The sequence below is a fragment of the Arvicanthis niloticus genome, chromosome 6, assembly GCF_011762505.2.
Source record: "Arvicanthis niloticus isolate mArvNil1 chromosome 6, mArvNil1.pat.X, whole genome shotgun sequence".
NCBI lineage: Eukaryota > Metazoa > Chordata > Mammalia > Rodentia > Muridae > Arvicanthis > Arvicanthis niloticus.
The window spans coordinates 31,799,560-31,822,710 of NC_047663.1; the positions used below are offsets into that span (position 1 = coordinate 31,799,560).

General features: G+C 43.6%; 1 protein-coding gene across 4 annotated transcripts in view; it reads left to right on the plus strand.

The window, feature by feature from the left end:
* Hlf (HLF transcription factor, PAR bZIP family member) overlaps positions 1–16,730 on the plus strand; it is a 56,012-nt gene extending 39,282 nt beyond the window's left edge. For 2 of the 4 annotated variants that reach the window (XM_034504965.2, XM_076936031.1), the window contains exons 3-4: positions 7,368–7,588; positions 12,300–16,730. In XM_034504965.2, the coding sequence (XP_034360856.1) occupies positions 7,368–7,588; positions 12,300–12,518 (440 nt within the window). In that variant the 3' untranslated portion in view covers positions 12,519–16,730. The remainder of the gene's footprint in view (positions 1–7,367; positions 7,589–12,299) is intronic. The other 2 variants (XM_034504966.2, XM_076936032.1) reach the window with 1 other exon arrangement.
* Positions 16,731–23,151: the final 6,421 nt, after the last annotated feature.

The following is a 23,151-nucleotide window of genomic DNA, read 5'->3' on the forward strand; positions in this document are numbered from 1 at the left end:
GTCTGCTTGCAGAAAAGTCTTCTGGCCACTGGATTACATGATTAGACATGGATGAAAGGGCAAAGAGAGAACAGACAGGAGGACAGAGTTTAAAGGAGTTCAGAAGAGGACTGGTGCTGGCTTAGAAAAAAGGGACAAGCCTGAGAGCAAGTTGGTCTCTGTGATCCTAGAACATACGTTTTACATTTGTGGTTATAGATGGACCACCCACCAAGTTCTTTCCAGGTCCTGTGTTAAACATTTTACCTGTGTACATTGTCGAATTCACTGTCACATTCTTTTCTGCCTGGCTGTGCAGCCAACACTCTGACATCCTTTTGTATACAAGGGAACCAAAATTCAGAAAGATACTATCAGAACATCTCTGTCTCTCTCCATCTCTTTGTCTCTGTGTTTGTGTCTCTGTGTGTCTCTGTCTCTGTCTCTCTCTCGTGTGTGTGTGTGTGTGTGTGTGTGTGTGTGTGTGTGAGAGAGAGACCAATGATTTCTTCTCCCAAACAGAACTTTGATGAGTGTTCTGATGTGTAACATGCAGGTGGCAGAATGGGAATTAGGAAGTGCTTACTTAAAGCATGTCTCACGTCCTAGTTCAGTGTTAGCTACTTAATCCCCAACTCAATGGGAATGGGACAGCAAACATCCCCAGGTGAAGTAGCTCAGTTCCTGGAACAGTCATCTGCTGCCTCAAGAATGCTAGCCAGTCACTAAAGCCCAGGAACATACACAGGTAAGGATTTACAGTTCACTCAAGTGCAGTTTGCCCTGAGTCAGTCAGTGGCTGTTGTGCCTTTAGATGGACCCACACTTTTAGGGAGCAGGTGACTGAGCTGATCCCCTGGCCTCTCTAGTGCCCTTCCTTCCAGCAGGCTCCCCCAAACACATTTACGGCAATGGCACACATGCTTCTGACAGGAGACAGGAACCTGCATGGTGCCTTTAGGCTCAGACGCAGAAAGGCAATGCGCTCTTCCTGTATTCCCTTGGTCAATGCAAGATAGGAGATGAGCCCAGATTAGAGAGGCTTGGAGATAGATTATGCCTGAAATTGCAAAGCCACATGGAAAAGTTGTGGGCAAGGGAGGAATGAGACCTTGGGCCACTGGAATGTACCTGTACTTGTAGGGTACTCGTTAAAGGAGATAGTGTCCCTTGCCTTCAGAACAAACACCAGCTGACCTGGTCTCAAAGTCTGGGAAGACCTACACTTTTAGGATATACTCGGGAGGCTTTTAATTTAATCTCTATAATATTGCAATCTCTCCTTATTGGTCCAGAAATATCATTATAGTCCCCCAATGGGCTTCTTATATGCTAAAGAGATTTCCAGGAACAGGAGTGTTTAATATTGAAGCAGGCAGGCTATGAACCCTGTATGTGGTTTTCTCCTGAAATCTGGGAGATTCTACGAGAAGAAAAGATGTTATTAGGACCATCTGGGATCCAGGCAATCATAACAAGCCAACAGACCTCAAACTAATGACAGAGAGCAGAGAAGCAGGCGGAAGAGAAAGACCTGCGACCAGGCTTCGGATCAGGAGGCTTTTCACCACTTAGATGGAAAGGGGTCCCTTTGGCCAATGTACAAATCACCTCCTCTTTTCCCAGCCTTTTTTAAAAAAATAATATTTACTTTTATTTCATGTGCATTGGTGTTTTGCCCATGTGTATATCTGTATAAGGGTGTCAGATCCCATAGAACTAGAGTTAGAGACAACTGTGATCTACCATGTGGGTGCTGGGAATTGAATACAGGTCCTTCAGAAGAGCAACCAGGGCTCTTAATCACTGAGTCATCTCTCTAGACCCCTCTCAGCCTTTCTTGACAGAGGATGACTTCCCTCAGCCTGCTCATTCTCTTGAGTGAAGAGAACACTGAGCGATAATGATGTCTTTGTCTCTTTTTACATGGCTGCTTTAAATCTGATGCCTGTCCTCTGGACTGGGGAGTACATCAGAAGGCTGCAGTTCCTGCAACTAACCTCACGGACTAAATAATAAATAAAATGGTTATTTGTTACTTTGACACAGCTGTAATTTTAAGAACACAAGCCAATGACCCGAGCAGAAAGGACACAGATTGCTGCTCTCCCCGCTCACTGATGCCTGCCAGCTAATCAGCTAATTGGACAGGGACTGACACATTCTTATGAAAGAAGAGGTTTCCACAGACCTGCGAGGTGACCAAAGTGGAGCCCAACTTTGGTTCTGGAGGTGATTTTGAGTCTCTTCCCAGATTTCCATAGCATCTCTGTTGTACCTTTCCCTCCAGAATCCTTCTCGGCTCTTCTGTAAATGAGTGTCATCATGAGACCAGTAGAAGAACACATGCCCAACAGACTGCAGAATACACATAGTGGGGTTGAACCTGCAGGGTTTAATTCAAACCTGAGAGAAACATCAAGCTTAAACATAGCAAATTCAGGGTGGGAGCACACAATTATCTTAACGTTTTTTTAAAAGAGAGTGAGGCCTCTTCAGGTTCCATATCCCCAATATTGTGAGTCACAACTAAGATCACCCCCATTGATTCTTGGGCGTCTCCCTCATCCCAGGCCATGTCTCATCCTAGAGATACCCCTCACCTCTTCACCCCAATCAGTTTCAGATTTCCATTCATTTTCATGGCCATCTTTCATGTCTTTCCCTACATCTGATCCCGAATCCCCCATTTTCCTCCCCGTCTCCCTCCCCCGGCCCAGCTTCCTCCCTCTATCAGCCTTTTATGACTATTTTATTCCCCCTTCTAAATGAGATTCACTCTTCCTCAATTGGGCCTTCCTTCTTGTTTAGGCCCAGAGGAGAAGAGGAAGGGGTTGGGGGAGGATTGTGGGATGGGGTTGATCGGGAAGGGGGTCAGCGAGCGGGATGTAAAATGAATAAGTTATAAGTTTAAAAAATTTTTTAAAAAGTAAAGAGAGTGAAGCATTTGAGGAAATTTAATGGTCTCATTTCTGATTTGAAAAACAACTGCTAATACAATAAGGGTGGAAGTCTCTAACTCTGAGACTGTGACCCTCTGGGGTTTTACTGTGTGAGGTTTCAACAGCATCTTCCACTGACGCCTGGACGGTGGGATTACCCATCTCACCTCATCCCACCTCCTGTTGCTGATGCAGATGATGCTGATGCAGTGAGCTTAAAGCTCTTCACGAGGAAGAAGTGGGAATTATAAGCATTTGAAGCAAGCTGGAACTAGCCCTAGTGGTGGATGGTAAACTTACTTAACTAAAAAGTTAAGAAAAATCAGACTTGCTAAAACTGTTAGAAGCAGGATAGGGGTGGGGGAAGCTGTTGGCTATGAGCCTGGCATCTCAAAACCTGTCACTTCCTACATACCAGCAAAAACCAGTTAGGAAACAGAGGAAGCAGTAACAGCTACTATAGAGCATTTAACAGGAACAAACAGCAAAAACGTGACAGGTTAAGGCCTCTGTAGGAACTGAACTTTTGTTTTAAGACCTCCCCCCCGCCCCCCAATAAAAGTGGGATATCCAATGTGTAACAATCACTCCGCCTGCATGGCTCACTTGCAGTCCTCACACCAAACTCTCAATGAGGATTTTAAATAAAACTCAACAAATGCATTCTGAAACTCACCCAAAAGGATGTGTGTGTAGGAGCGACCGCAGATATCCTTTAAAAGTTCTATAATGAATGCATAACGTGTCCTGTCAAACGTTAAGCCGTATCGATATCAGTCATTAAAGCCAGTCATTTGGAAAACATTAGTTAGCATCTTTTTTTTTTTTTTTTTTTTTTAATGTTGTACACGAAAAGAAATTCTGAGTGAGTCAACTAAGCCAGCAATAGTTGGAATAAGAAAACTACAGGGTTAGATACAGATACACGAACGTATTGTGTACATACACCAGATACAGTTACAACGGAAAATCGATTAGCAGTGAGACTCGGTGCCATCATAAACAGGGTGGGAAAGACTGCCCAATGTAAGCTGGGTAAGGAGTCAATGAAGTTTAGTTTTTAAACTGGATAAATCCTGGGCTCATGAGATAGCTCAGGGTACTAAAAAGTGCTTGCCACTGAGCCACTTGCCACTCGGCTGAGTTTGATATCCAAGACCCACATGGTAGAAGGAAAGAACCAACCCACACAAGTTGCCCTCTGACCTCAACTAATGTGCACAAATGAGCACACACAAATAACTCTCAGAGGCTCACAAAATAAAATATAATGAAACTATTTTTAGATTACAAAACAAAAACCTATCTTTCTAAATCTTTCTGAGAATTTCATATATATATACATATATATATATATATTCCATTTATATTATAATGTCTACCCTTCCCTCTTTCCATGCCGCTTCTCCTGTGCCCCCTATTCCTCAAATGTATGACCTCATTCTTAATTATCTATGTAATATTTATATTTAATTATATATTATAATAATAAAATAATTATTAGAAATATTACATATGTATATCTCCTGCTGGGTCTGTTTGGTGTTGTTCCTGTGTATATGTGGTTAAGACTGACCACTTAAGATCAGATAAACTGCTAGTCCCTGGAGAAGAGCGATTCTTCCTATCTCAGCAGCCGTTAAGAACTAACCTGTAGATCTTCTTCTTGAGGGAGGGCCTTTTAAGATTACCCCATCCACATTGGTATATCAACTGGTGGTGTCACTGTCAGCTGAGGTCTCCCGAGTGTAGCTTCCCTGAGGTTTATAGAAGACCCTATCTCAGAGCAGACATTTTGGTTGTCTGAGTCTTACAATCTTTCTGCACCCACCCCTACTCCTCGGTGTTCCATGAGTTTTTGGGGTAGGAGTTGTGTTGTGGATGCCTCAGTTGGGACTGGATAAAACTGCGAAGGATACACAGAGAAGAACTGACGAGTGCAAATTCTCCCCCCCCCCCCACGAATATAAAAAAATTATGTAAAAAGGTAGAAGAGAGTAGATGCCTATGAACTGGTCAGGGGCATTAGGTAGTATTGTTATCAAGTTCAAAGATAATTCCTCCGTGAAAAATAACATCCCTATTTGATGGGCATGAGGTTCCATTTAAAGGCAAGGTCAAGAGACACAGGATGAAATTGGATTATCACCAGCCAGTACAGAGCTCAGCAGTCCCTAGAAGCTGGAGCTGTGAGGCAGCTTGGCTAATGAGAAGAACCTCATCACCTGCCAATGCCTGGGGGGAGGGTCCTTCCTTTTTGGCAGGCAGTACACGAAGAGAGCTCAAAGCAGAGAAGGGACCTAGCAGGTCATCTGGGTCATTTCTTTTTCAAGCTCCCTTCCAGGGCTTTTCAGAACAGGCGTGCGGGATTTCAGTTTCACTACAATATAAGCAATGGGCTGCATGCTTCACCCTGGGGTAGGTTTTTAATGAAACCTAAAGATTTCTTCTTACACTGGAGGGGGGCCTACCTTTGGCAGTGAGGAAGAGGAGGAGCCCGGCCAAATGCAGCCAAGCTGTGTCCTCTCATTTATTCTCTGGGCATGAAAGGAGCAATTGTAAAACTCAGATGAAACCAGAAGTTAAGCTGCAGAACTCCCAGCATAAACATCTGGTCTGTTATTAAGTTCACTTTCCCCAGCTAGACAAAGAAACACAATCCACCCATTGTTCCATGGATGTTTGCACAGTCCCGTGGCTTAGTCTGTAGAGGGTTCAAGTAGAAGTTAGGTTGTCTCCATTATGCCCTTTCTGATGTGCTAAATGCTTTGTTCAAATGTGCCCCTTCTCTGCATCTGTATTGCCACTCTTACTGGGCGTGGTGTACTGCAACAGCTTTGTATCTGACCTGTCTCCACCCGTGGCCCCTTCAGTCCATTTTACCCCAAGAGCCTTGTTCTAAACTAGCTGTTTGCTGTTTCACTCCTCAAAATTCTCCCATGACATCCCGAGTTGTTTGGTTTGTTATGTCTCCTCGGGTAGTTTTACCTAAACTCATTCTGTCTTCTGGTTCTGGGTTCCAACAACTGACGACTGTTTGTAGCTACTCAAAGAATGCAAACTGGAGGGGTAAGGATGTAATACAGTGATGGAGCCTATAGTGCTCAGGGCCCCAGGTTCCATCCCCAGGGGAAACGAAAGGAAGCCAACCCAGAGCTGAGGAGATGGCTCAGTTTGTAAAGTGTCTGCCACAAAAACATTAGGACCTGAATTCAGATCCCTAGAGTCCATGGAAAAACCCAAGAGGGAAAGAGGGGTGGAGATGGGTGGATCCCTGAAGCTCATTGGCCAGCTAGCCTACCTAAATTTACGAGTGTCAAGGTTCAATGAGAGGCGCCATCTTGAAAAATAAAGGTGGAGCATGGTTGAGAAACGGCACCCAATGTCTACCCCCAGCCTTATATGCATCCTTGTACACACATTTGCACCTGTGTACACATCTACACTGACAAGTACACATACAGTGACACAACACATACAGACACTGAAATACTAGTGTTTACCTGAATGTTTTGTCTATAGTGCCTTTTTTTCCTGGATTACTATATATCTCAAGATGTAGCTACAGCGGGTGTCATCGCAAGGATCCCCCTCTAACGTCTTTTGTGTTGTGTACACTTTCCTACACTCTGGATGCACATGAGATTCACATCCATCCTACGACCACTATACTCTACCCTAACGGGCTAATTCTAGGTCTGTCTCTGTGACTCACGTGGGAAGCAGCCTTAAGTGTCGACCTTGTAACTTTATCTATCACATCATCATGCAGCATGCCAGGCATGTAGTTGATGCTCCATGTGTATCTTACAGTTACAGTTGCTGTGACAAAACTGTTCATCATTGAAAGATGTCAGGGCAGGAACCTAAATAGAGCAGGAACCTAGGGGCAGGAGTTGATGAAGACCACAGAGGAATACTGCTTACTGGATTGCTCCTTTGCTCAGCCTGCTTTCTTAAACCACCCAGAACCACTACCTCAGGGGTGGCACCAGCCACAGTGATTTGAGTCCTACCACATTAATGGTTGATTTATTTTTTAATGTACCACAGTCTTACCCTATCTGGTGGAGACATTTTCTCAGTTGACTCCCCAAGTGACTCTAACTTGTATCAAGTTGGCATACGACTAGCCAGCACAATGCATGTGATAAGAAAATGGGAGTGTGTGTGTGTGTGTGTGTGTGTGTGTGTGTGTGTGTGTGTGTTTTAACTTTCTTCATCCTGTTTGTGAGCAAGTACCTATGTGTCTTTGTTTTGCCTGGTAAGGCATGGGTCAATCATGTTCTGCCTCCTGTGTTCTTGGAAATATGGTGACAGACCATAGGCAGCAAGGTCAAAAATAAGTGGGTTAAAGACTCCAAACACTCCTGGAGAATCACTAAGTGGCTCTGACCTGGGTTGCCTTAGAGTTGACATAAGTTAAAAACAACTGTGTTTTTCCAGGCCAGCTGTTGCCAGCAAACCGCAATACACCGAGTCCCATTGACCCTGACACCATCCAGGTCCCAGTCGGGTATGAACCAGACCCAGCAGACCTTGCCCTCTCCAGCATCCCGGGGCAGGAAATGTTTGACCCTCGCAAACGGAAGTTCTCCGAGGAAGAACTGAAGCCACAGCCCATGATTAAGAAAGCTCGAAAAGTCTTCATTCCTGATGATTTGAAGGTAAATTGGAACTGGTAATCAGGCTATGAGCAAATGGAGAATGGGATCATGGGAAACTAAACAGGTGGTTTCCGGAAGTCTGTACACACTCGGAATGAAGAACCTGAGAGTTCTGATTATATTTGTTGGCACATGACTCCTTGGCACAGTACTTCCTCTCTAGGAGTTTTCTGAAATATGCTTTCATGTCTTGATACTGATCAGACTTACGGAGAAGCAGTAAAAGATGTGGGCAATGTTAAGTCCCTGAAGACTGGCTTCTCTCTACAAGGGACCCCATGAGAGCCCATGCATCAAGCCCAAATCTTTTAATGTTGCAAGGGGATGAGGGGTTGGTTGGGAGATGTTTTGAGAAGGGCACTTGGACTGGACCTCAGTTTTCTGAGGCTTACGCCCAGTTTTCATTGTTTGTTGATGTGAGCTCTACCATTTCCCTGAATGCCTTGGAAACCTAACAAGTCTGAATGTCCCCTTGCATATTACTGACTCTGAGTGACCAGGATGGCATGTTGTGGGTAGAGATGATGGATCCACTGCTATTATTTGACATTTACTAAGCAGGCAGTTCTGGCTGGTTTTTCTGTACTGTGTTGAAGGGGATATGTCATTTACCAGGAAACAGATTCACCTGTTTATTCTGATACATTTGCCCTAGGATGCAGAATATTCCTGAAATTCTGCCAGCACAGAAGTATTTATGGTTAGCCATTTCATAAGACCTTTTCTGTCTATGCTTCTTTCTAACCGTGAGAACACTAGATGAGTACAGGTATTCTAGGATCAACCATAATTAGCCCTTTCCTAATACCTGATTTTTCATTGCCCAAACCTAAATAGGCTTCATAGGTAGAGACACTCCATAGGGAAATGAGAGTTTGGGACATCGTGTGAACTAACATAGGCCAGCCTTTGCACCTTTTTATATCTAGAAAGAATGTAAGACTCAGGTGTACCCAGATCTGAAGCAAGCCTGTTATCTTCACCTCTGAGAACCTCTTAAATGCTACAAAGTGGGCAAGAGTCAGGGCTGAAATCCAAAGCTATCACTTTACAGTTGAGGACATGGAGAAGCAGAAAGGAGAGCGGAGGGGAACTCTAGTTTTAGAGTAAGACAGGTTCTAGAAAGGTCACTGTAGCATGGTCGCCCAGACAAGGGGCCCTTGCATAATTAATCAAAAGCTGTCACTCTAAGAATCAAAACCAAGAAAGTCCACAGGAAATGCACCAGAAAATCCAAACTTCTCCGGGCTTCGATGGGTAGACTCTAAGGGGCCATGGGATCAGGTTGAAGCTGACTAAAGTACCTTCTTGCAGTTGGATGCCTTCCAGGGTGTTGAGTTCTTGCAATCTAATTTGTGTATTTCAGAGTTTTATCTCTTTACCCAAACCATGAAGCCTGTTTATCCTGGGCCTCTCCTTGACTGGAGAGTGGTTTGACAGAATGCTACCGAGGAGTCGATTAAACTTGTAGCCAGACCTTCCGAGAGTCTCCAAGTTTGTGTGTATGGAGAGTGAGCATACTTAATGGCCCGTGGACTCTTGGCAGCAAAGAAGCCATGAGGAACCATCTGGGCTGGAATCATAGGTATCACTGCTGTCATGGCTAAGCCTGCCATTTCTACATGGTGGGTAGGGAACTGGCAGGAACCTTCTCCTGCAAGGTGCCCTCGGAGGTGTGTCTCAATTGTAGGTGAAACCTCAAAGCACAAATTGGGAGCTGCTGAGAAGCAGGAAAGGAGAGTTGTGAGGGCTTCTCCCTTCAGCAGAGAGGACTGAGCTAGGGTGGGTGGGAGACAAGGTGTATGTGGCCCTCAGCACTGAATAACAAGTCAACCAGAAATATAGAGGGGTGGAACCTACCAAGAATGCTCTTCCCCACAAGTGCTTAGCTTCTTCTCTGAAACTGGCCTTTTGGGTTAGCATATATACTGAGGGAGACCTAAATGAGGACATACAGGGATTCCTCACTGATAATGCACAGTCACATTTATTTCTCACCATTCTTAAGGGTCATTCGTTCACTTTCAGAGGCTTGGGGGATGCTAACATTTGCCAACATCAGCACTGCACTTGATCTCATAAAAATTCTAGTCTGTAGAGAAAAGGGAAGGTCATCTGTTAGAGGTAAGCGATGAGTGGGTCCCTGCGTGAAGGTAACTGGGCAACCAGAGGGCATAAGCTCTGGGCAGGTACAGGATGGACCAGGGGATCCAGTGTCAAATCTAGCATTCCCAATAAAGATCCTGTCTCCAATCAAAAGGACAAAAGGAGGCAAGCTGGTGCTTCTAGACCGGGGTATCCTGTCTTCCATCATTCCCATTTTCTCCATCCTGTCTTACAGCTCTGTTCTTTGCTTCCCTCCTATTTAAGAGTCTTGTTCTCCATCCCACCCTTTTGCTAGCTCATCTGCACCCGTGAGCAGGTGAGGCTCGGGGAAAGGCACTTTACAAGTGATAAGCGGCCTGAGCAAAAACTCCCAACGAGAACTGAGTGAGAAGAGTTGGTTGTTACACTAAGGTCAGTTGGTGACTCCTTGGCCCTTAAAGACACGGTCGGAATTGTCACAGAACAAATAACATTGTACCACTTCCCAAGGCTGTGCTCATGTACAGTCTCCCCTCCTGCCCTCGTGTGCCTTGTGTGTGTGTAGGTTCTGCTCTGCTCGGACTCAGCCCTTCATTAGAATGTTCTTGGGAACCAGACTCCTGGGCATACTGACAAGTGTGGTAGGCTTCCTGATACTACAAAGGGGGACAGAATGGAGGAGGATATCCAAGTCACACAAAGAGCCTCCATCAAAGCTGCATGCTTCACTGCTGTGCAGATACCTTTGGTTCCCCACGCTTATGTGATGTCACTGGGTTTCCCAGGATCTCCCAGCCATCTTCCCTTTCTGCCCTTCCCACCAGCCTTGAGAAACGCAAAGGACCAATTCTATCAACGACCACCGCATTACCTATCCACACTTGCTCATTCAGGCATTCCTCAAAGGGCTCCCTCCTCTCTAAGAAGAATTCACTAACCAGCTATTAACCTTTTTGATTCCATTACACATTATGAAGTGTATAGAAATCTAGAGGCACTTTATGAGCAAAGGACAATCTTGTGACCAGCAGGCAAGAAGTACCTTCCCACACATTCCATCTCACACTCGAACCTCCCACAACATACACGTTTGCTGAGGATAAAGGACAGGTAAAGGGGTGGACCACTGATCTCCAACTTCTTTTGCAACCTTTGAGCTCCACCCACGTGCGTGATTTCTTCCAGTGCCAACTGTCCTTGGCATCTTGAGAGAAGGGAGGGATTGGCCTTGCCTGCTTATTCTAGGTGATATGAACTGAAGTGCCAGCTTTGCTAAGACAGAGATATTTGCTGAAGTAAGTTGCTGATACAAAAGGAGTTGCAAAAATTCCGTTTGGCACCATCCCCTCCATGGATTAAGAATGTCCAAAAGTCCACCTAGGGAGCTTTCCTTTCTTTTGGTTGGGGGAGCAATGATGGAGGCAGATATGGAAATTCCAGATAGGGTAATTGAAACTCAGCAAGTAGTTACGCAGGAAATTAGAATACATTATTTAAGCATTAGCCATTGGTAGGAGTACATTGAATAATGAAAGCTAATAGATTTTTAAATTTCTGTTTTCAATTACTGAAGTGTACATGGGCCCTTATGTGACATTCTGATAGCTCAGGATATAAACTAAAAGGGTGGGTAAGCCTCCTTGTGTGTGTTGCCTCACTGGTTTGGTCCCCCTTATAGTGGGACCTACATTAGCCACTATAAATCCATCTGGCCGTCTCTGTATTAGGAAAGTATAATGTTAATCAAACTGTGATGAACATGCATGTTCTCCAGCAGGTTGCTGTCGTGTCTACACACATCATAGGGTGTTACACACATCTTTGCAGTGCCCCATTCCACCCTAGGTCTTTATTTTTAAAATCTGTAGAATATCCCTTCGTGTGACTATGATGATGTAGTTATCAACTCTCCTATAGAGGATTAGTTTTTCTCATTTTTAACTTTTGCAAATAATTTTGTAACAAAAACTGTACCTGTGCCTATGAACATGGAGAATGCTAGGTGAAATCTTAGTGGTGGAGTTGCTACCTCAACATTAAATTCATTAAGATAGATTTTAGAGAGACTTTGCATGGTGGTGCTAAGGAGGTAATAGCAGGAGGATCAGGAGTTCAAGATCACCCTTGGCTACATAGTAAGTTCAAGACCAGCCTGGGCTATGGAAGACTCTATCTTAAAGAAAGGATGTTAGTTCATTTAAAGTTTATATGTGTCTGTTATTGAGACATAGTACCATTATTGCCTTCCAATGACACAGTCCCAACTTAGAGAAGCCAACATGTGCATTCATGGGAGAAAAAAAATTAAAAAAAAAAGTTCAACAAATAAAGTAAAGAAAATTAGAATGGAAGTCAGGGTGTGTGGTGGGCCTTCAGCGTTCAGCTGAACTCTGAGCTCTGCCTCACTGGCACACAACTGCGTTGGGCAAAGCCTGTTGCGACAGGTTGGTCCTTTCTCTGGGATGGAAGCCATGGCTGGCAGACCAAACCCTCAGACATGTAGAAGCTATAAAGGAAGGAGACAGAAATTAAGAAACCCAGGCTGGTGTCTCAGCACACCCCTGGCTGCCACCCAGTGCTGCTGAAACCTAATATCTTGTTTCTTTTTCCTTCTGTAACTAATGAGCAGGATGACAAGTACTGGGCGAGGCGCAGAAAGAACAATATGGCGGCCAAGCGCTCCCGTGATGCCCGTCGGCTGAAGGAGAACCAGATCGCAATCCGGGCCTCGTTCCTGGAGAAGGAGAACTCGGCCCTCCGCCAGGAGGTGGCTGATTTAAGGAAGGAGCTGGGCAAATGCAAGAACATACTTGCCAAGTACGAGGCCAGGCACGGGCCCCTGTAGGATGGCATTTCTGTGGGCTGGCTTTTGAATAGATGGACAGCTTGTTTCCTGTCTGGTAGCACCACACCCAAACCAACCTTTCTGACATCAGCACTTTACCAGAGGCATAAACGCAACTGACTCATATTTTGGTGTGCATCTGTTGCGTGTGTGTGTGTGTGTGTGTGTGTGTGTGTGTGTGTGCGCGCGCGCGCTTATGGTCCCATGTGTGGTCAGCGGTGTGCATGTGTGAGTGTATGTATGTGTGTATTCCTCCACAGTTGTCATGTAAAGATAGTTCTTTTGTTGTCTTTTAGTTCCAAACAAGAAAGGTGCCATGTTTTTATTAGACCCTGGAGACCCCTGTGGGGTTTCCTCTCCTTCCTTCTGCCCCTTTCTGCCTTGCTTGGTGTTCCTGTGATCTTACTTTGCCAGGGTCTGCAGTGGCTTCAGGAAGCAGGGCCCTGGATCTCAGTCATCAAGACCATAAGCTCTTGTTTCTGTTTCAGCCGTGAATCACCATGCTAAAGGGTGCAGAGCATACCCTAGCACTACGCTGCAGCTGGATTCCTCCATAGGTTGCTCCCTCTTCCCTTTTTCCTCCCTACCCTTTCTTGTTTTCCTTTCAGTTTTGGTGATAATTGTCTTCAAATTTAAAGTGCTGTTTAGAGTTAATAGATTCCAGTATTTACTTACTGCTACCTACTAAGTTTCCTTTTCATTCTGCCAACCCCAGATAAGTAAGTTCCATTATAGAACACAGAGTGTGTTTTGCACTGTCTGTACCTAAAGCAATAACCCTAGTGTACGCTAGAGCATGCTGCCTGAGTATTAACTAGTGGACGTAGGAAATTTTTCCCTACCTAGGAATTTCACTGTCTTTTAAAAAATCAAAAATAAAGTAATGCATTTGCGCATGACCAGAATATTCTCAGGACAGGGAAGCAGAGAGCAACGGAAGGCCTAAGAATGAGGGGTTAATTTATCAGTATGTAAGCCAAAAAATATATATATATTGCATCTTGGAGAAGCCTTTGCCATGGGTGTGCTTCGTTTTGTTGTCTCCCCTTCCCACACCCAGCCCCTTTCCACTTTTCTAGTTCACTTTTTCCATTTCTCTCCTGATATTCAAAAGGATTGACTTAAGATTCAGTTCACCCACTTTTTTTTTTTGTAATATATATTTTTGGGACAATATTTTGCTGTTTTTAGAAATCAGTTAATTAAGTTAAAAAGTTGAGGTTTTGTAAAGCCCCACCCCCACCCCCTGTGGTGTCCTTTTTGAATGCCTCACAAATGAATGGTTCTGGAGCCCGTGTTTCTTATCCTCTGCTTTGGAACATATGTGCGCCTATCAAGTGGACTTCTGAAAAAAAAAAATGAATGTAAAAGACACTGGTGTATCTCAGAATGGGATGGTGTTGTCACAAACTGTGGTTTATCCAATCAATTTAAATGTTTACTATAGACCAAAAGGAGAGATTATTAAATTGTTTAATGTTTATACAGAGTAATTATAGGAAGTTCTTTTTTGTACAGTATTTTTCAGATATAAATACTGACAATGTATTTTGGAAGACATATATTATATATAGAAAAGAGAAAAAAAGGAAAACTATTCCATGTTTTAAAATTATATAGTGAAGATATATATTCACCAATGCTGTTCGGAGGAGTGCTTGGGGTTTTTTTTGAAGTCTTTAATATTTTAAACCTATTACTGACACATCAGCATGTTTTCTGCTTAAAATTAAAATTTTATGACAATACTGAGGCTTGCTGTGACGAGTCCTGCTCCAACGCTTTCTTGTTTCTTATTAGGTCTCAGAAGGAAGTCAGTTAACGTCACCCAAAAGCACAAAATGGGTTTTAGTCAAATATTTATTGGATGATACAGTGTTTTTTAGGAAAAGCATCTGCCACATAACTGTTCACTTCAGAATTCTGAGTCGCTGGAATGGAATGTTGTTGCCAGAGCCCCACATGATTTTGTTCCCTTTCAGCCTGTTTCATCTCATGCAGTGTAAGGTTGACCTCGGTGCTATGTGTATGGCTTAGAGTTGATAGACGTTTTGACTTTAAAGATGGCTCTTATTTTGTTTCTCTGAGTTGTATAATGTCAAGAGAGTCTGCTGTTTCTTCAAAGGCACATTTTGTGCTCCATTAAAATCCCCTTTCATCCAAGTATGTTTTCCGGTCTCCTGCCTCCACAGTATCTGAATTCTCTCTACGGATCCAGTGATACCCTTTTCATCCCTCCCTCAGCCACTCCTCTGTCTAGCGTCACAGTTCTGGAGAGTGAGACCTGTAGGGTTTCTTCCCAGGTACCTGTTTTGTTCCAAGCCACAGGTCCTGCTGGAGAATTAAAATACATGTTCCAAGCAAACTACTAATAAAAAAAAAAAAATTGGCTTCAGCAACTTTGCATAGAACGGCATAAGAGATAACTCATTAATAGCCACGGGACGACAAAGAGTTGGTCTTTTTGAAGATAGGTAAAGAGGGTGATTGCAGAACTGTGCAGTGACAGTACTCAGCAGAGCAAAGATGAATACATTTAAACTTAAGTAGAGAAGAGTTCAGGTGTTGCACTGTGGCCCACCCAAATTTATGGAACCATTCAGTACTCACGGAAGAGAAGCATACCTGGCCTTTTTTTGGAATTGTTTTTACCAAAATGAACATCACAAATGTTTTCTGCAGAAGACATAAAAATACCATAATAAAACTTATTCTTTTGTATACCAGGAAAGGTTTTAGAAAACCTACCTCATTCAAAACAAAACAAAACAAACAAACAACAACAACAAAAAAAAATTCAACACTTTGGAATCTGCACAGGTGCCTTATCTGTAGGTAATTATCACCCCCCCCCCCACTCCCAGGCTGACTTCTCTTTACCCACAGACAGTAACTAGATGAGGAAATGCCATTCAGTGTCTCGAGAAGCTAGGACCCAGGGTCAGATGACTGCAGCAGACCACAGCCATTAGGAAGTCCCATTGTCAACTGTCACCATTTCAATGTAGGAATCTTTCCATGGCTAATTATTTGATCATTGAAAATGCACCCGAGCTGTTGCATGCCCTGTCAGTTGGCCATAATTTGGATAGAGCTGCATAGCACTTCCCGATCAGGTCACATAGTTTCATTATTCAAGCATATTCTCAAAGAAAGTTAAAAAAAAAAAAAAAAAAAAAAAAAGAATCAGGGTTTCTCTCTGCTGATGTTCCCCTGGGGGGGTGGGAGGGCTCTGTATGACAGTCTCCAACTCTAGAGGGACTAACTAAGTGCTTTGGGTCATTCACAAACCACATCAGGCATGGTTAGGCCAGGCCTTTGTCTCTAAATAGAACAGGCCTTGAAGGAACCATCCTTTGAAGAAGAAGGGCCCTATGTTTGAGAAAAGCATGATGGGACTCAGTTGCCAGGTGAGTGGGAAGCTAAATAAATAAAAGAACCCAGAGGTTCCTGTTCTAACCCACTCGCTTACTGCGGGAATTTACATTAAGTCTAAACAAACCTTTGAAAGGGCTACAGCGTCCTGTCTGGATGAGCTGGGGTGAGTTGTAAGTGGCAACTATCTCTCCTACCCAAGGATGAAACAACCGGCGTGGTGTAAAATACAAGTCATACTTTGCTCTTTCTAAAAGTTCGTCTATTTTTGCCCTTAGTGTTCCTTTAGAAAAAGGTCAGACTTCGTCAGAGTGAAGTAGTGAGATTCCCAGGCGGTGCGACCGCTCTGTGTGTGGCTTGTCTCCACCGACCATCGCTTTCCTGCAGCTGACTGAGCTGAGGTGTGATGCCCTTCCTGTGGTAGATACTTTTTTCTCTGGCTCTAATTGTACTTGGTTCCTACTGGAGGCTCCTGAGTACATCCCTCTGGGGAAGCCAAATTCAACTCCAGGTGTTTGGTAAAATCAGTGTCAATAATAAATGGACAAAACTTAGAGGTCTTGATGGACTGAGTTTTTAGTAACTACAGTTAATGCGTTTTTTCCCCAAAATGTGTGTTTGTGTATAAAATCTGTAATTTTTTTTTAGCACCTCACCAGACATAACAATTAGCTATTATCCTTTTGACAACACCATGAAGATTGCATCTGTTAAACAGGTTCAAGTTAACAGGAGGTTAGTGTAATTGTACACCATGATATTGGTGGTATTTATGCTGTCAAGTCCAAAACTTCATTTGTTCTTCTAAGTGTTTAATAAACTGAATTTTTTTCCTTTTTTCATGTATTGTTTGTGATCAGCCGCCTACCAATTGATTTTGTTCCTATCACCATAACCTAGAGACCATTTACAGAGGTTTGCATAGATGATAATTATGTTGTCTAATTAGAAATAAAGTATCATTTATTGATAACTTACATATGAAATACTTCATTATACACACGGAATATTTTAGTCCCAAAATAACAGGAAAGCATACAATGAACTTACAATTGTTACACATCAGGAAATGACAGGAACTGCCAACTAGGCAAGTTAAGAAGCTTAACTAAGGGCATGGAGAGTTGACTCAGTGGTTAAGAGCTCTGGCTGCTTTTCTAGAGCACTGACCCAGGTTCAACTCCCAACACCCACATGGTAGCCCACAACTACCTATAACTCCAGTTCCAGGAGATGTGGTACCCTCTTCCGACCTTTTGGATGCAAAACTTAACAGTACATATAAAATAAAAATTTTAAAATAAAAACAACAAAAAAAAGCGCGTTCTTAAAGTGATGCAGATAGAAGTGACAGAGGTCACTACTGATCCGTTGAGTATGTGCCACATAGAAGGAGACCTCGGAAGCTCGTCTGGGTCTGTGTTCTTGTTGGGTAGACAAAATCATCTAAGGGTTTATAGGGGCACAGATCAAGCAATCAGAAGCTGATTTGAGTTGAGACCCAGAAATCTGAATTTTGTTTAATGCTCCCAGCTAAGTCCCACACATAAGCAAGCTCAGATGACCCTCAAGATCTGAAGGAGAATGGTTCTGGAACCTCAACAGTGACAAAAAAAAAAAAAATCTGTGGCACTCAAGTCCTTTATATAGAATGGTGTGGTGTTGCCATGTAGCCTGTTAAGTCTAACTGATGCTATAAGTCACCTCTGAGGTACCTCCGCCAACTCCAGGGTAAAATGCTATGTAAGTAGATGTATTTGTAGGCAATGATAAAGAGGGGAAAGTCTGTACGCATGCAATGTAGACACGGCCACCTCAGAAGCAACTACACAGCACACAAGAGCAATATCCAACTTGAGACTTCATCTAGTACTTTCTCAAGCAGGTCCATACACAGGAAAGAAAAATACGTAGAAAGGTTGCAAGAAAGTCTTTAAATTTGGTCCTTGCACATGTGCTTCCTGGGAATTCTTGGTTCTCCAACAGGTCTACCAGTTTGACAGCTGGTTAAAGTAAGCTAATCCCTGTGCACACTCAGGTTTGCCAGGAGCTCCTAGAGTGCTCAGCAGACCAGTGCAGGAGTGAATGGCAGCCCCTAAAAGCCGTTGTGTTCCTTCATTGTCCTTGGACTGCCCAGGTCTTGACCATCCCACTGCCTCATTGTTCAAATTCCCAGAAAGTCAATACAACACTTAGTCCTATAATTACCCTCTCCAACCCCACCCTTTGGACAGCTAATTTGACAGGGTTTCAATACCTTACAACCAGTTCTGGCTAGCTAGTAACTTTATAGTTAATGTTTCTGGATTGGGGTACCAATGTCATTTTTAATATCATTTACATTACATAAGAATACACACACACACACACACACACACACACACACACACACACAGAGCACTTGGCATATCTATAAATTCCCAGCAAAGATGAGTTGCTCACCCATACTGTCCAAATCCCTGCCCCTCTTTTTGGATATTCCACAAGATAGATAAGAAACCTCTGGAATGAACTGGCACAGGATTAGTGTCCTCTATCTGGCCTTTGAAAACCAAATGAGCAGCAGGAGAGACACAAGGAAACAAAGAGCCCATTTAGCTACTTTGTCCCTCAGGCTATATCCCCTAGTAAGGTTTCCCTCTCAACTGTAACAGAACAGGAAGTGGATTGATGGTCCGGCTCTATCATACCTGTTATGATTTGACCACGTAATGCCCACCACAGGCTAATGGCTTGAATGTGGTCACCATCTGGTGAAACTATGCTTAAAAGTTTCAAAACCTCTGGGAGATGAGACCTAGAGGGAGGATGTATAACCCTGGGATGGATGCTTGGGTGTACTGTTTCCACCTCCCCTTCATTCCCCAACCCCTCTCCTTCCTGTCTGAGGTAAGCTTCTCTCTCTGCCACACAATCTTCCTGCCATATCATTCTGCCAGGCACAAGGACCAAATGACCGTGGGCCAAATGCTCTGCCACCATCAGCCAAAATCATTGCTACCTTCTTTAAAAAAAAAAAAAAAAAAAAAACAAAACAAAAAAACAAAAAACAAAAACAAAAAAAACTGCTATCTATCTGGTCACCTCAATGAGAAAAGTAACCCAGTACACCTCTGTGATGGTTAATGTCAATTGTCAACTTGTTGACTTAGAATCATCTGGGAGGTGAGTCCCTGGGTATACCTGTGAGGGGTACTTTAATTAGGTTAATTGAGATGGAAGACTCACCAAAGGTTGCAACATTTCATGGGAAAGGATCCTGGACTATAAGCTGAGCAAGTATTCATCACTCTCCATTTCTTGACTATGGATACAATGTGGCCAGTTGCCCCAAGCTCCTGTGACTGTCCTACCATGGTAGACTGAACGCTGACCTTGTGATAGTAATAAACTCTTCCTGCCTAAGTGGCTATTGTTAGAACATTTTATGGTAATAACTGGCAAAATAACAAAGATAGCTTCCTAAAGATCATCACATGACCTTCCACCCCCCCCCCCAAGATAAAGTGGCAGTGCCAGCACTGTGGACTTTCCTACCCCATCATCCCCCAAAGCACCCCAGTATTGTACAGTGCAAGTAAGCAGAATGTTTATGGGGTTTGGCTTTTGTTTGTTTGGTTGGTTGGTTGGTTTTTGCTAACATAGCTTCATTTCAGTTCTGTAACTTCTTCAACCAGAGTGCAGCCCCCAAAGCCTCTTCTATGAAGATCCCCAAACCACTACTGGAACTGAATTCCCAGATATAAAAGACTCGATACCAGTACCCTATGGTTGAACCTACTAGCCAATTGGGGACTGTGCAATTTTCCTTGGAAGTAGAGGGTGGACTTTGAGAATGAGTCACATGGCACAGATACAATCCAGTTTCATTCCCTGGAAATCTGTTGTCTTTTCTCTTGTCAGGGTTTCATGCCTCTGGAAGGGGTGAGAGAAGAGACATGGAGTAGAAGGTCTTCCCATGAACCTCTAGTGAGGAAGCAGCACTGGGGGGAGGGGGGAGGGAGACTGCTTGCTCCCTTTCCTAAGATGAGGATTCCCCCCCGAGTCTGAATAGACCTGCACAAGATGAACATACCCTCACCTGGCTTTCTGCACAGCCCTTTCAGGACCCCTGGGTGGTAAGCAGAACAGAACAAAGAAATAGGTTTCACATGGCAAGCCTTGACCAGAGGTCTGAAGAGTGGGATGGACTTGTGTGGCAATGCGACCTGACATCTCTTTATTCCTAAAGGGGTTCATCGTGACCCAGCCTCATTCCCTGTGGGTTGGAGGGGGGCACTTGTCATTCCCAGCCCTCTGAGCACACACTCTGATGTCTTCAGTCATAACTAAATAATCTACAGAATGGATGCCTGAAGCAGTTTGCCAATTCCCTAGCCTGCACCCCAGAGCTTTTCCACCCACTACCCTTGAAATGGGAGAGTATGATTTGCAAGGGAGATGACAGTTTGGGGCTGACTCCATCTGAGACAGGCCTACCTTTCCCAAAATGAACCTCCTTCACCTGGCATCTAGTTCTCCCTAATTTTTCTGCTCAGAACTTTGCAGGCAAAATGAATGTTCTTTGACATAGCTCCCTGGCAAAGCCCCTCGGCGTTTGCAGCCGCCTCCTCTTCACCGGAAACACTGGAGAACCCTGTGACCCTTCTTCCAGGTCACCTTCTCCCACAACTACAGACAGACCGGAGCAGAAGAGGAGACACAGAAGAGACTCATGAAAGAACTCTTAGAAGACCAAAGTCTTTTCATCCTTTTGAGTGTAGATGACTCTTAGAAGTAGCGGGATGTAATTTGAAAGAGGAGACAGGTGGGTGGACAGAAAGAAGAGGAGCCATTTCTTGGCCTCCCAGCTCCCGGCGGGAGCCTTGGATCTGAGATATTTGTGTGCTGAGAGTCCTTCTTCCTCTTAATATCATGGTCTTTCATCTCCCCTTTTTTCCTTTCTCCTCTGCTCCCTGGCTTTCATATTTCCCTCCCTCTGTGTGCAGGGGAATAACTGCTCAGGGATAAGAGAGAGGTGGGAATGGTCTCAGGGAAAGTGAGGCCGGGATTCACGGCCCCAGGCAGAGGATGGGGAAGAGCAAAGTCCAGATGGCAGAGGAGACCTTCTGGCCCTCTGGCAGCAATCTCAAGTACTTGTGGTTTTAAGACCCATTCACCAAAAAGTCAGTATAATTTCCCAGGTTCAAAGACTGATCCCGAGCCTCTCCTCGCATCATTAAATAATGTTTGAACCAGAAGGTGCACTTTCTGTGTTCCAGTTAGCAGTTTTCTTCACTCTCTGGATGAGAAGTCTGTGGTCTTGAGAAGAAAGGTGACTTGCAGAATGCTGTCCACAGCTCCACGCAATCACAGTACAACAGTCCCTGCTTTCCGGCCCACGGTGTTTAATGCAGCATTCTCCATCTCTCCTTTGGCTCTTTTCCCGTACTAGACCCAAGGCACAAAGTTGGCCTGATTTTCGTTCTACAGATTGAGAAATGAGCACAAGAACACCTTCGTCTCTCTGTCCACTCTCTTCTAGGATGGAGCCTGTGCTAAGTATCTAAATCATGCCCCCTCTTCATTATCAATTAAAATTACTTTCTGGGGACTGTCCTGTAGTGTCCCATGTTGGCAGTGGTTGCTTAGAACTTCACCCCATGTCCAGTCAAGGCTGTTTATGTCATTCTCTTGTGGTTGCTACCCCCCTCTAGAGTGGAGTACATCCATTCACAGTGTAGCATGTCCCCAAATGTGCCAGCATCTCTGATACAGAGCCTCCATGCCTGAGACTGTGGTTACATCTAACCCTAACTACATCATTGTGCCATCATTTTGGAAACAAACAAACAAACAAACAACAACAACAAAAACATACTTCTGTATTTTCACAGATTTGGTTTGCAAAGATTTTTTTTTTTTAATGAAGCACAACCTTCTTGGTTTTTTACTAAGAGACACAGCCAAGAATTAGGACAGGGGTGTGGTTTAGTCAGTAAAGTGTGTGCCTTGCAAGACTGAGGACCTGAGTTTGATCCCCCAGAATGTACTACAAAATAGAAAAAATAAACAATAAATAAAAAATTTAAAAAGCTGGATGTGGTGTTCTGTACTTGCAATCTCAGGGCCGGGGGAAGTGGAGACCAACAGATCCTCGGGACGTTTTGGCTAGCCGCCTAGACTACTTGACAAGTCCCAGGACAACAAGAGACCCTATCTCAAAAACCAACCAAACAACCAAACAACCAACCAAACAAACAAAGTAGATTAGACTTAAGGAACAATAGCAGAAGTTGCTTGCTGATCTCTAAATCCATTCATACGCACGTGCTTGTACACATGTGAACACACACACACACACATGAAACAACAACAACAAACTTGGAAAAAAAATCTAATCTTAGAGGACTGTTATTTATTGACATCTTCTTGGCATGTATAGCCTAACCCTAGTGAAACATCTCCTCAAGGGATCATACTTAGTACACACCAAGGATCACCCTCACTGGGTACACACAAAAGACTGGTGGTAGGATGGGTCAGCCCTGAGTATAGATAGTAAGAGGCCTATTATTCAGAAGTGACTTGTGGTTTGTTCTGTCTTGTTGAAAGAGGATTTTCTATATCCCAGACTGGCTCTTAATCAGTCATGTAGCTCACGGTGACACTGAAGTCTTCATAGTCCTGCCTCCACGTTCCAAGTGCGGGGAGTACAGGACTGTGTCACCATGCCTAACTGGAAGTGATCTCAAATGAGATAATGTTACTATTCTTTACTATCCAACCATTTCATCTTTTCTCAGAATAAATTTATCCAAGTATTTGCAGAATACGATTGGAATTGTGAAATGTCTGCTGAAGGTATTTTAGTAGAAATTTTTAGTCGTCAAAACTTGGAATGCTGAGAGACTAGACCCCGAAGGAAACCAAAGACATCAGGGTGTTGTAATTTGGGGGAATCTATTGGGAAATGGGATTTTTAAAAATGAATCACTGCCAATCTTAGAGACACATGATTATTCAAATTCTTTTTGGAAAATTCCTATTTGTAAACCTGTTGCTTTAGGTGAAAGAAAATTTTAGAAATTAGATTGTCGAAGTTCTCCAATTGACCACACATGAAAAAAGCTTGTTGTGAAAGAAAAAAAAAAAGCCACCCTGGCCATTGACCGAAAACCCTAAAAAGTGCGATTTTGACAGTAATTAAAAAATTTACCAATATTAAGGTATAAACATAAATCTATAATAACATAATTTTGAAACAGGTCGATACATA